At 39.4% G+C, this 14,654-nt stretch overlaps 1 protein-coding gene across 1 annotated transcript in view; it reads left to right on the forward strand.

Moving 5' to 3' along the window:
• The first annotated feature begins 466 nt into the window (after positions 1 to 466).
• The window catches only part of TIPARP (TCDD inducible poly(ADP-ribose) polymerase), a 31,377-nt gene continuing 17,189 nt past the window's right edge, over positions 467 to 14,654 (forward strand). The window contains exons 1-2 of the mRNA XM_012447334.2: positions 467 to 673; positions 3,489 to 4,446. Of these exons, the coding sequence (XP_012302757.1) occupies positions 3,530 to 4,446 (917 nt within the window). The 5' untranslated portion in view covers positions 467 to 673; positions 3,489 to 3,529. The remainder of the gene's footprint in view (positions 674 to 3,488; positions 4,447 to 14,654) is intronic.

Below are 14,654 nucleotides of genomic sequence, written 5' to 3' on the forward strand. Positions count from 1 at the left end.
GCCGTTTGCTTCCTCACAGGGTGCGCCGGCATCAGGGGCTGGAGGCGTCTGGGGAGGAGGCAAATAAACAAAGCCAACCGCACCGAAACAGGTTGTTCCGTTTCACATCCTCCCTCGAGTGCCTGGATCTCTTCGGAACAAAGTGACCCTCTATCTGTCCACAGGCAGGTGGAGCCCGCCCCACGCAGCACGCGTTTTCCTTCCTCACAGCCGCGAGTAGACACGGACCCGCAGGGACCCTGCGGGCCAGAGAAAGGACACGCCCCCTCGCGGGAGCACGAGTTCACCACACACAGCCAGCAAGCCCCTCCTCGAACGAGCGCGCACGCGCGTGCAGGGGGCGGGTCTTCTTCCCGGCACCCACTGAGCGCCCGGCATCCTCACCCCACCCCATCCCCCTCCGACCGCCCAGGCTCCGCCTCCGCGACGGGGCCGTCGGGAGGCGGCGACCGGAAGCCCTAGAAGCAGAGATCGAGGTGACAGGCGAGCTGGCTGGACTCAGAGCGCGGTCGAGGCTCTCTGCGTTCGCGGCGGCGGAATGGCCCGTGCGCGGCTTGCCGCGTCGCCGCTCTGTGATCCCTAGACGCCGGCTCCCGCCCTCGGCGCTGACCCCTGGCGCGGACGCTGCTTTCGACTCGGCTCCAGTCGTCCGTGCTCTCAGACTCTCGTTCAGGTAAAGGGCTCCGGGTGGGCGCTGAGGGGCTGAGGGACGCCAGCGGGGAATGCGAGCGCCGGCCTTGCGGCCCCGGCCCCTCGCCAGGAGTGTGCTGGACTGTCGCGGATCGGGGTGGTTGATTTTGAGACTGCCCTTTGTACCGAATTCACTCGGATCCTCTCAGCATCAGGATGGAATTGGTTTACACTTATTAGGCACTTGGAGCCTCTGGCAGGTGTATACATCAGACCGAGGCGCTGAAGGATTTAGTTGGGGTCGCCGGCGCCTGCCCCTTCCCAGTTCGTCAGGGCGGGGTGCGTCTATGTGGTCTTTCCTGCGGGCCGACCCCGGGTGCTCTGAGACGCGGAGGAGCCCTTCCCAGACCCGGGGGGAGGGCACAGCGGCTGCAGGAGCCTTCCCGCTACCCCGCGTTTCGGGCTGCAGCCCAGAAGTTTGGAAGCTATTTTCGCGTTAACTTTGAAAGCGCACAAGTCTTTGCCTTCCTCCCAGCCGCCGCGGGAAGCGTCAGCCGCGTTTCCCCCGCGATTCGCGGCTCAGTTTTGCGAGCCCTCAAGACCCGTTGGACCTCCTCGGGAGGTGGGCTGAGGAGGTAAAGAAGAATTAAAGGGAAAGGTGCCGCGAGTGGTTTCTGGGATGCAGGGAGGCCGGGGCGGGTCGTCGGTCAGGAGGAGGCTGGACAGGGGTTGGGGGCGCCCCGACGCCTGCTGAGGGGAAGGCAGGGGCGGGGACGCCCGGGAACACCCAGAATTGCAGAGCCGGGCGGCGCCTCAGCTGCGCTGCGCGGAGTTGGCGCGGCCCGGGACCAGGAGCTGAGCAAACCGCCGCGGCCGGCAGGAGGCGTCGCTCGGACCCGGGCTCGGTCGGCGCCGGGGTGTCGCGCGGCGGCTGGCGGGCAGGCTTAGGAGCGGCGGTTTCTTTGCGAATGGCAGTCAGCCGGGAGTGCCGGAGAACCCCGGCGTCAGGAGGTGAGGGGTGTCGCGGTGTGTCGCCTGCCGCTGGAGACCGGAGGATGTGTCCTCATCTTTATTTTTCTGTTACGAAAACTAATTGAGGAACTAGGTTCTAGTCGCTTCCTCCCTCCAGCCACTCCTCCAGTTCTCTGCCCGCCCAGTTTTGTTTCCTAGTTTGATGAAGGGCAGTAACAGGCAAAGTTGCGCGCTTGCTTGCGTGTGTACGCGCAGACACGCATATAAATGAAACCGATTTAGTGTCTATTTTGCCTTGATTGGGTTTGATAGGAGTGGTCAGAGTGAGTGCGCGTGGGGAAAGCACAGGCCAGTTTGGTATGGTGGAGAGGGAATACCACAATCTGTGCCAATTGTGCCTTGAGGCAATAGCACCGAATGATGAATAATAACGCCTAGCTTGGCTGCTTTCCAGTTGATTTATGTCTCATGTCAGATCCCTCCTTCTTCGTGAAGCTTTCCCTAACAATGCCAGCTCACAATGAACTCTCCTTTTTCTGCCTTTTCCTTTTGTACTTATCATGTACACTTAACACTTCGTTATAAACTATGCTTTGTATTTTACTTTTCTGAATTTGATGCACTTCTTACACATAGATTATGACTCTCCAAATAGATTTTTAATATTCATTTTTGGGGGACTCAATTTTATCTTTTGTTGACCAACAACAAAGAACTAAGCATTTAATATGTGCTTTTCTTAACTAATTCAGCCAACAAAATGTATATGAAACACCAGCTGTGCGCATTGTGGTAGGCACTTTACTGGGCACCTAGGATGCATATTTGATTAAGTCATGGGCTCTTGCGTCACAGATCTCTTTCAGTCTGTTGGACAAGAGAGAAGAGGATTAATTGCTCATCACTATTTCTTTCTCACTTGGCACAATCTCGGTAAATGTTTTCAAATTCAGTTTTTTTCAAGGGCTCTGATTCTTGGAAGATAAGACTTTTTCGTCTCTTTCAGTAATTGATTAGGAATCTGAAATTTGGCGTGTGTTAATATTGTTCTATTTTTCAATAACATGCCATCATTTGCCTTTTTAAAAATGTATATATGTAACTTTTCTGAAGACAAGAACTAGGAAACTTTTTCTGTGTTACCAAGTTGTGCTTGTTTTCTGACACAGTGTGCAGTGTTTGTTGCTGATGTGGCTTCTCTTACTAAACACACCCTGGTACTCCATCAGTAGTGGTCATGCTTTTGGGGGTTGCAAAAGTAGACTCTTAACATTTTTGGGTAGTATATTATAGAATTTTCTGAATATAGAAATGCTTAACAGACTCCTGGCTTTCTCCCATATAACATTTCAATTGAGAGCCCCTGTTTGTTGTGTATATCCTTACACACTTAAATTCACTCACTATTTCAGTTTGAAGTTTATCTTTCATTTGATGAACTTTTAAAGAAACTTTTTGTCAACTCATGAGATAGGTAATACATAAACAACTGTAAAGAGAACTGCAAAGCTGAGTGGAGATGTGGTTTCCCTGCTTTCATCATCTAGACAGTTGTTTCTACCTCCCATTTCTCACCCCACTCTAGCCTTACAATAAAAAGTCATACCCCAGCAGAATTGCAAACTCTTGTGTATTAAGTCCACAAATGCATGTCAATGGCCTATTGAAAGACTCTTCTACTTTTACCTGCTTTGTGCTTTTGAATAGCCTTGGGTGCTTTGGGGCCTTAATTTCTCAATAAAATTTAAAATTGACCTGTAAAAACTAAATATAGTATAAGTGGAATGGTTTGAGGTAGTCGGGACAAAAACAAAACATTTTAATGAATGAATGAAATCCAGTTACTGTCAGTTTGTAAATGATCATCTTCCTTCCTTTCCTCACAGGATTTTTAGACTCTGAGGAGCAGTTGGAGCTAATCCACATCATGGAAATGGAAACCACCGAACCTGAGCCAGACTGTGTAGTGCAGCCTCCGTCTCCTCCTGATGACTTTTCATGCCAAATGAGACTCTCTGAGAAGATCACTCCATTGAAGACTTGTTTTAAGAAAAAGGATCAGAAAAGATTGGGGACTGGAACCCTGAGGTCTTTGAGGCCAATATTAAACACTCTTCTAGAATCTGGCTCACTTGATGGGGTTTTTAGATCTAGGAACCAGAGTACAGATGAGAACAGCTTACATGAACCTATGATGAAAAAAGCCATGGAAATCAATTCATCATGCCCACCAGCAGAAAACAATATGTCTGTTCTGATTCCTGATAGGACAAATGTTGGGGACCAGATACCAGAAGCCCATCCTTCCGCTGATGCTCCAGAACAAGTGGTTCCAATCCAAGATCACAGCTTTCCACCAGAAACCATCAGTGGGACAGTGGCAGATTCAACACCAGGGCACTTTCAGACTGATCTCTTGCACCCAGTTTCAAGTGATGTTCCTACTAGTCCCGACTGCTTAGACAAAGTAATAGATTACGTTCCAGGGGTTTTCCAAGATAACAGTTTTACAATCCAGTATATTTTGGACACCAGTGATAAGCTGAGTACTGAGCTCTTCCAGGACAAAAGTGAAGAGGCTTCCCTTGACCTCGTGTTTGAGCTGGTGAACCAGTTACAGTACCATACTCACCAAGAGAACGGAATTGAAATTTGCATGGACTTTCTGCAAGGCACTTGTATTTATGGCAGGGATTGTTTAAAGCACCACACCGTCTTGCCGTATCATTGGCAGATCAAAAGGACAACTACTCAAAAGTGGCAGAGTGTATTCAATGATTCTCAGGAGCACTTGGAAAGATTTTACTGTAACCCAGAAAATGATAGAATGAGAATGAAGTATGGGTATGTATTTATAACAACTTGTAGAACTGTTGTTAAATGCTGTAGAGAAGGTAAAGAAGCTACAAGCTTAGTAGGGTGGTTTCTTTCAGTAGTAACAGGTTTTCTTTTTTTCCACTATTATTCTTTTGACTATGCTATCCTGATTTTTCATGGTGGGTGAATGCAGGCTATTAACTCAACCAGACAATGAAGGTTTTATGATTTGAACAGTTCATATGCCACTCAGTTCAACGTGTGTGAATGAGAAATTGCATATACATTGAATATTGTGAATAAAATACTGCTTTAATCATACAAGGAAAGCTGGCTTTTGAAAGAAAGTCTGGCGAATCTTACTATAACATAAATAATTAACACCTAATTTATCTAATTTTAAAGCTCTGCATATTGAGTAGCTCTTATTTTTTAAAGAAAAATAGTATTGTCAAGAGGTGTTTGTGGCCCTCTTCATTTTGAATGGTATAAACATCTTTCCTGTGAATGATTCAGAAGTTCCTCCCATACTTCTGGATCTTTTATTAGTTTCCTTGAAGCTTTTACTGTTAAGTTTCTATTATAGATAAAATAAAATTTTCCACAATTTAGGGTATTTTTTTAAAACCTGGAAGAGTCCTTTAACAATCATTGAAGGGACGAATTTATGTTAATAGGTATGTTTATTACTCAAACAATAATCCTTGGGTCTTAGTATGCAAGATGTGTTATATACATAGCTCAGTTCTTTTAGTATAGATGTCTAAGCAGTATTCACTGGCAGGGAACTGATATTTCCACATCTGAATTCTTCTTTAAACTTTAAAATGAAGAAAATGATAGTTACCTCATATAAAGTTGCTAGTGCAAAAATAGCTATATAATAAGCATTAATCTTTGTGTCTCTAAGTTATTTCTCCCATAGCATAGAAGGAGTTAAAGTGTATGGTGTTAATAGCTATTTGTATATGACCAAGAGTAAGGATTAAAATTAAAAGGGAGATAAGAGCACTTCTGTCCATGCTCCCTGACTAGGAAGGCCATGAGGGCAACCTAACAGCTTCATAGATAATGAGTGGCCTGGTGTAGTACTGAGATGCATGACCCATATTGGGAGGGGGAATACACTGAATATACCATCCCAGAAATCCAGGAGAAAAATCTTCTGTAAGAGTCATCTTTGTAAACCAACAGATACATTGGTTTACACTACCCAAGTAACTAGAGAGTCAGCAAATGGTGGCAGTAAAGCATTTCCAAGTTGTCTGATTCTGGTAGTCCTCATGTCAACCTGCTGAATTCTGACTGGTACTAGAGCATTGTTGGCATTACAGAAACTTGGTCTCTGTCTCTCTCTCTCTCTTTTTTTTTAAATTTATCTTGTTCCCATTCAGTAATGGGTAAATGGTTATCTTTTAATAATTTTACTATTTCAGTTATATAGTGCATAAATCCATGTGTCTTTTTAGCAACTTAATTATCATGACACTAGAACATCTTGTGTTTCAAAAGGGAAGTGTAGAACAAGAAGAGAAACAGTATAATGCCCAAATTCCAAAGTATTACATAGAAGACCCAATGAGATAAAACAGGTCATATCAAGAGTATAGTTTGCCTGACTATAAATGTATTATCTCGATAATATATTACACTCAAGATTATACCTTGCTTCGGTAGTGAAAATCTTATAATACAGCTAAGCTAAGTACTTTTAACTTATTTTTTAAGCCAGCATTGGACGAAATAAAAATGTTTTTCCATTGTATCTTAAAAATCTTTTTAATAAGGTATTGTCCAAAATCTCTGTTGCCCATGAGCTAGGAATTCTAATTGCTATGTCAAGGGTAATTAATTTTATATACTCTCAAAGCCACTCTAATCCTTCTATCTCTAGATTGCAAAACTCTGCAGAACAGTGTCTCTCACTTCACCCTCATGAAGCAAATTTCCAGTCTGCTGAGTACTTCAGCATCTTGGTACATTAAGTTTCTATCTGTTTGAATTGGTCAGGAAGAAACTAGCAGGATTACTGGCCAACACATGACATTCTGTTACCATGAGAACAAGGCAAGACAATCATTTTGATCCCAGAAAATCCAGGAATTCTTAAGTCAGGAGCATATGGGTATTTTTTTTCCCTTTGGTAAGATTATTTTACTTAAGAATAGACACAGATATGGGCCCATAAGCATGCATTGTTGTATTATGAGGTAGTTGCAATGGGTGCTTGATTTCTGAATCAGTTTTAGTGAAGTAAACTAATGTTTATCTGATATTTGGGAGAAGAAAAGTATGAGTGAATTATTATAATTACCATTGCTCCTACTACATTGTTAGTGGTAATAAGTGGTCCTATCCTGGGAAAATAGCAAAAAGTATTAACTGTTAAATTACTAGTAAAGTGAAGTTCTCTGAAGATTACAGGAAGAAATGTTGTAGTATAGTAGATAGCTAAGTGTCAAAAGTTAGGCTTTTGGGAAGTTGACCTGTGGTCATTGCAACCTGGTTTTCCTTGTATTCCAAAGCGATGTTGTGTTTCCTGGCAACAAGATGCAGATAACGGCATGTTGAGCCTTGCTGAGAGATTCACAAACAAGCTGGAGCAGCCCAGGTTCACATGGTTACCACATTATTTGGCTAAAGCTATTAATCTCTGTGGTCAGGCCTGTAAAGCTGGTCTATCTGTGCAGATTGCACATAACCAGGAAGTGTGTGTTCAGCTGTGTATATGTCCAAGTTGGAACCAGCAGCCTTTGGATTCAGAAGTAAGGAATAATGAATGGCAGTTGTTTATCCCACCGTTTTCAGTAGTTTATGTGGCTTGGTAAATCATTATTTTCTATATCCATAACATCTTAATTGTGTGATACTTAAGGAAAGTTCATAATTCTGGGTCTCTAGCAGAGACAAAAGTTCATAGTTTCAAACTGTACAGATAAAATTGTTTATTTTGCTTTGCAAATGTATTGGATTTAATGCCTAAATCTAAATTAGATGTGTAGTGTTCATTTTGTTCTCAGGAATGAAATTGGAAAGGAAGTTAACTAGCTAGATAAGTTCACAGGACCTTTCTAACTTTTTAGTCAAGATGCTTAGATACTAAAAACACATTAAAAAAGGCTTTCAATAATATATGCTTATTTGATTCCTTGAAATGAAATTATTAATCCCACTTTGCTTCCATTCTTTTGTACATCTACAAATGTTTATTACCAACATCAACTGAATACTAGTGTGTATGAACTTCCCAGATATAGATGCTAAGGCTTCTTTTTTGCACATGAGATGAGCCTTGGAGAATTTCCAAATTCCAAATATGCAGTTGAGAAAATAACATTGAGTGTTGTGTTTTCAATTAAGAAAACACAGTCTCGAACAGTGCAGGCACTCATCCTTAGTAGACGATGACATGGGATGGCAGAACTAAGCAGTTTTAAAAGAGCCTTGCACACTGTGTGGAGTATTGTTGTGGGTAATTGAAATTATGGAGGTTGTGCAAATCTCTCTTTAGCAGACAAGATCACCATTAGTTTCATATTATATTCATTTTAAATAGTGCCAGAACAATTTTCTTCACCCATCAAGAAGGGGGACACTGCAAACCTTATTTTGGAGGCTGCCTGCAGGTGCACATATGATTAATGATTTTTCTAATTCTGAATTTATTGAAAGAGAGTAGGGGTGCAGAAGAAGAGGAAAGTTGCAAACCCTGAATCCACTATTAATTTTTTTCAGAGGACAGGGTTTTTTTCTTTTGGGATTAATGCTTATTGATAAAAGAGAGAGTTTTACTTGCTTTAAGGCTTAAGGCTAGAGTGTTGTCAGTTATAGTTGCTGAGTGATTTTGATTGCTAATTGCCCTTGGAAGTCTTTATTTTTAAAATCTGCCCAAGGGACAGTACCATTAGATGACTTCACAGAAACTCTGTATAAAGAGAAATGTATATTAATGATCATAAAAAACATATACTGTTATAGTCCCTGTATGACTTGCATAGCGAATTAGCTAAACTTGAGCAAGCTCCTGACTGAACTTTACCGGAGTAGTTAAATTAGCCAAGTTAGCGCTGGCATGCACAGCTGTGATGATGTATGAACTAACTCATTATGTGTTATTGATAACACTGGAGAGAGGAGAACAGCTGAAACTTACTATGCCTTGTGACTTTTTGGTATTTCTTGAATATACACAGCTGGATGAGTTTAAATTTATTTTAAAAAATTCCTGCCTAAGAGAAAGAGAGAGCTCCATAAGCAAGAACTGTGTTTGAAGTGACTTTGAAAATGTGTGTCTTGTGCTTTAGGATAAAGCAATCCAATGAATTATTTTTTGTACTTCTTTATGCTACTATTTACATATGAAATAAAACTAATTGGCTTCTATCTATACTAATCCAGAGGAGTTACTGGATGTGTGTAGAGCTATCATGGGAATCAGTAGCAATCATTCATTTATTCCCTTTCTGGTTTTTCATCAAGCAGATTAGACTTTTTGAAGCAGCTGTCACCTGGCTTCAGGTGGGGTCATTCTTTTCCTGATGTATTTATGGTAATGAAAATGAAGCTTGCCAAAAAGATTTATAACTTTTAAATCAGTTAGAGGAAATAGCTTATAAGGTTATGTGGCATTCCCTAAAAATATGACATGATACAGTATGTGTTTTATCATTAAGTTGAATCCAAAGCTCTTACTTTTTATTGTAAGTAAGAAAAAAGGAATACGAGTTGAATATCCCTTACCCAAAATTCTTGGAGACCAAAAGTGTTTCAGATTTTAGATTTTGGAATATTTGTGTAGTACCCCGGTTAAGCATCTGAAATCTGAAATGCTCCAGTGAGCATTTGGGTATCATCTGGGTGTTCAGAAAGTTTTGGGTTTGAAGCATTTCTGATTTTCAGATTTGGGGTGCTAAATTTGTAGTAGTAACTCTATTCAGCTTTTAAAGCTTTATTCTGCACAAAGTGACATAGTGGGCATGCAAAAAAATGCTACTTTTGACTGGTAACTCTATTGTATCCCTGTAAATCTATTTCCTATTGCTAGAATTTCTAGATCATAGATTTACAATCTACCATAAAGCAAAGATAAACTTGATAAGTTCTTCTGTGTATTTCTAATCATGGTCAGTGATACTCAGTTTTATTCTGGGTTTGGGTGCTATTCCTAAAGGGTAAAGCAGTATGTAGTCCTTACAAACCTTGACTACTCAAGGAATGCTACAGAAATACAACCATTTGAGATTATGACTTTCTTCCTATGGTCTCTTTTATTTTTATTTATTATTTCCTGATTCGAGACGGCCAGATTCTGTATCCTTTGTCTGATGGTGATGATTCTAGACTGCATTTAAATAAGGACCTTAAGTCCTCTTAACCTTGGTCAACAACCTTTAATAATTATCAGTCTCCAATTTGTGAGTTGCAGTTGCCTTTTTGTGGAAGGAAAACTTAGTACATCTATATATCATTTTTTGCAAAGGAAAAAACAAATATATTTTAAATTGCAAGGTAATTATTTTGGTACAACTTGTATGGCTAGTTCAAATTGGACACTGTCAAAGTTTTGAAAGAAACTCATGTTGTAAAAGTAGTAGAATTTCTTTTTCATAGTAAGATTGGGGTCTTAAAGTCAGTTTGAGAGATTTTATATCTTTGAAAGATATCACAGTGCTGAAGGTTGAGCCATTTTGTTTCATTCTGGGTTTGAAATAGGTGATAGCCTGAGATCTTGGTTTTTCCTTTACTTTGTAATACCTTAAACACAAACTGTACAAGGAATAAAATACTTCTGAAGTTCACCATTTCTAGGAGCAGACAAGCCACATTTTAGATATGAAGGAATTTCTTTAACAAAACTAAATAGGGCTTATTTTTATATTTATATATTGTTTATGACAGTGCTTTCTAGGGACTGAGAATTATACTGTACACAAACTCATCCCAATTTAAAATTTCTTCCTTCAACCGTTAAACCTAAACCAGCCCGATCCCTGAAACAGTAATTGAAAGCTTTAAATTTTTAATATAGATAATTCCTTGTTAACAGGGAATTTGAAGTTACAAGTGGTAGGTTTTGGAATACATTTTGAAATTTTTGAAAATTAAGGATTTTATGTAAGATAAATTATGTTTGTGAAGATTTATATTCAATGTGTGAAGAGGACAGTATTGCAGACTTAAGCTAAATATAATCAATTCTGTATTTAGGATCTCAAATTTTAGAAGTTGATGACATTAATAAACTTCAGATTATCATTTTTGAAACTTCCAGTTTTCCCTTGCTGACCTAGCTAGTCACTGTTACTAAGGCAAGCATAGAAGAGACTTAACTAAGCATTCCTATTTGCTATTTCCACACAACAAAATGTGTCTGTCTCCGGGATCTTTCTTGCTCTATGCTGTTTACTTACTGGTAACACCCACTTGACCAGTGAAGAACCTTTACATGGTCATCACAATGAAAGGATAAGCTCTTACAAAAGTGAGAATGCTAGAGCTACTATTCCTTTTGACCTTCTACAGAAACCAGTGACTTTCAAGTATGTGTACCACAAAAAGTTGTGTAAGGAGTGTATTGAGAATCTCCCATAACTAAGTTGTCTGAGGAAGAGTTCAGCAAATTTGTATTCTTTGTGCAAATTGAAGTCCTCTGTTTTGGTGTTGTTGCTTCCAAGTATAAGGAAGGATTTGTGAATAATCTTATGACGAAACATAGTACTTCTTGTAATCATTTGAAAATATGTTTAGGCGACACTTACAAGAATTTCTGTTCATTACATTAGCTTTTTTTTTCTTTTTGAATTAATTGGAGGATTCTTAAATTGTCCCACTTATATGACATAGCCAGAGAGTTTGGATGATCATCTTTGGACTAAATTTTCACCAGCACTTGAATAGTCAGTGAAGAATGGCAAGGGTGGGGACCAAAGGGTGAACTTTGCTTGCAGTAGTGCATGTGCTTTCAGAATCTTGCATGCACCCTGTGATTTCACCGTTCCTTCAGCTGATCAGGTTGTAGAGAGGGCAAACGGCACAAAATACTCTAAATAATTTCCTGATGTGGTTGGTCTTTGGTTTCTGACTGTCACCTGGCTTAGCTCTTTCACTTCCAGGCATTTAGAGAGTAAAAATTAGCACAGGAGAAACACTGGGTTTGCCTTCTAAGTTTAATTATTCATCCTAACAAAAGAAAGACATCCTTGATTCTGGGCAGAGTATGTGAAACAGAATCGGGGTAAAGTGTGTGAAACAGAAAGGAACTTTGCTTGCTTGCTTTCTGACATTTGGATTATCCAAATGCTGGCAGACATCAGAAGCATTATGTAAAGTGTTCTACAAATTTGTTACTCAGAAATAATTTCGACTGTCTTAACTAATTTATAAAATTGAATCTATCAGAGAAATTTGGCTTTGTAGAATCCAACTCCCTCAGAAAAAGTTAACAATTTAAGACTAAATTGAAAGGTATTGTTATCATAGTTTATAAAACCTAGACAATGAAAAGACTTCGTCTTTTCTATAGGAAGTCTTTTTCTTCAGCAATTTGTTTAAAGAACTATCAGAGTAATGAATTCTCTATATAGTTTGCTTGTATGCATTCAGATCTCTAGTCTAATGAAAACTGCTTACTCATCTCTGGGTTCTTAGCATCAAATACATAATAAGTCATCAATGAGTATATTTCTAATTCATTGATTAGTTCATCTGGACTAATTGGGGAAAAAAGCTAAATAGGAAATTCTGAATAAAAACCTTTTTGTGGGGATCATTTGTAATTTAAAAGTCAAAGCAGAAATAAATTAGCTAATAGTTTATATCTTACTAGGCATTATTAGAAAATATTTCTATGATAACAATAACTAGTATTTCATTTATGTGTAAATGAGTGCTGAATTGAGATTATTTGAAAGCAACTTATTTTTAAGTAATTTTATCATTTATAGTATTATTTTACATTTATGTAGAAAAATTTGATAAATTTATTTAATCCCTTTTTAAAGGATGTCAAATTCTATATCCAAAATATTGAATTAACCAGTATTTGTGCTTTGAATACATGGGAGACGTTTTTTATTGTTTACTTTGAGATAAGATAGAAACCTCTCAGTTTTAAAAATATTTTTCTTAACAGAGGTGGTGTCTACTCTTCTTTATAAAAATCAGTGATTGCATAATTTAAGGTAGTATAAAGCATGCTACTATTTTAAAAACTAGCCTGTGCTTTCTATACCAGCTATTCTTACAGAAATTAAGTTTCACTTTCTTAACAGGCCATGGTTGAGAAGTATGTCTCACGTATAGTACCTTCTGTGATCCCAGGACATGTGGCTGATCTTGAATAAAAGTTAAGGCTTTTATGACATTTCTGGTACCTGCTGGGTGCAAAAATTTAATCCCGCACCACTATAAATAGCAGTGAGATCTTCTGATCTCATAAGTATAATTTTTATTTATGAAAGATTTTAGACTTATCCATATCTTGCTGGAAAGTCTTTTTGTGTTCATTGCTTTGATCTATAGTTTTGTAATAAAAAACAAACAACAAAGTCAGCATAAGAATATTTTAGTAGGTTCTTTTCCTTCAGTAGATATTGTAATTTGCTTTTAGTGGGTGCATTGGGACCAGTGGACTTCATTGTATAGTATTATTTATTAGGGGTTTAACAAACATCTATATATATTCAAATGGTCATGTCTTAGTATCAGTGTGTTTTGAGAATAAGCTGTGTTATGTTTGTTTAGTTCCCCATATGCTTTTAGAGAATATACAGTTGAAAAGCTTAAAAACATATTATCTTTTCATTTAGGAAATTTGCCTGCCTCTTTCTTCTCCTATCTCTTATCCTCTCTTTTTCATTTCACGGGGTTCACATCTAGAATGACTTTTTTTTTGTTTGAGACCAAGTCTCACTCTGTTGCCCAGGTTGGAGTGCAATGGTGTGATCTCAGCTCACCACAACCTCTGCCTCCCGGGTCCAAGTGATTCTCCTGCCTCAGCCTCCTGAGTAGCTGGGACCACAGGCGTGTGCCACCACGCCCGGCTAATTTTTTGTATTTTTAGTAGAGGCGGGGTTTCACGGTGTTATCCAGGATGGTCTCAATTTCCTGACCTCATGATCCACCTGCCTTGGCCTCCCAAAGTGCTGGCATTACAGGCGTGAACCACCACACCTGGCCTAGAATGACTTTTAAGACTATAGATGTCTACCAATTTGTGAATCAGTTTGCACACAGATAAATGTGAATTCAGACATCATTATTCTCACTAACTTGCTGCCTTCTTGGAAGCAAGAATTTCCAAGATGTCTCAGGAGGTACCAAGGGAGCAGCAACATAGAATTTTGCCTAATGATCACTTCTTAAAGAATTGATCCTGAGAAATGCTTTGTATCTTAAGGTGGGGAACACTTTTACCTACTCAAAAATCATTTGAGGCATTTAGATAAATCCATGATCCGAGTTTTATGTTAATAGTTTTATAGTGTCATAGTGTAATTAAATGTAGAATTTAACCTCTGAGGCTGGGCACAGTAGCTCATGCCTGTAATCCTAGCATTTTGGAAGGCCAAGGCAGAATGATCGCTTGAGACCAGCCTGGGTAACCTGGCAAAACCCTGTCTCTACAGAAAAATACAAAAATCAGCAGAATGTGGGTGGAGTATGCCTATAGTCACAGCTACTCAGGACACTGAGGTGGGAGAATAGTTTAAGCAAGGGAGGTCAAGGTGGCAGTGAGCCTAGATGGCGACACTGCACTCCAGCCCGAGTGACAGGAGACTGTATCTCAAAAAAAAAAAAAAAAAGTGAAAGAAAGAAAAAGAAATTTAATCTCTGGTGAATATTAAAAGATGTTGCTTTGGATGTAAGTATTCATAAGTAAGTTTTATTGCCCCACCCCCAACAGCCCTGTACTACTTTATTTGAGACAGTGTTAGCAAAAATCTTAATTAGCAACAGAATAAATGATAGTTTTGGTATCATTTTTATTCAGTTTTATTCAGTTTTCTGAATACACAGTTCTGAATACATACTTTTCTACACACTGTTTTCACAAAACATGTTGGTATTGTGTATGCCATGGCTTTGATTCTCATCACCTTGTAACATATTTGATGGGATATAAGCTACCAGATATTCCAGCATTGCTAAATGAGTTCCTGGAACTATCAAAGCCTAGTATCAAAAGCCAGCTATATTTTGTTCACCTGTAAAATTGTTTTAGCAGCAACAAACAT

The sequence above is a fragment of the Aotus nancymaae genome, unplaced genomic scaffold, assembly GCF_030222135.1.
Source record: "Aotus nancymaae isolate 86718 unplaced genomic scaffold, 86718_ANA_hifiasm-v0.15.2.pri h1tg000019l, whole genome shotgun sequence".
Taxonomy (NCBI): Eukaryota; Metazoa; Chordata; class Mammalia; order Primates; family Aotidae; genus Aotus; species Aotus nancymaae.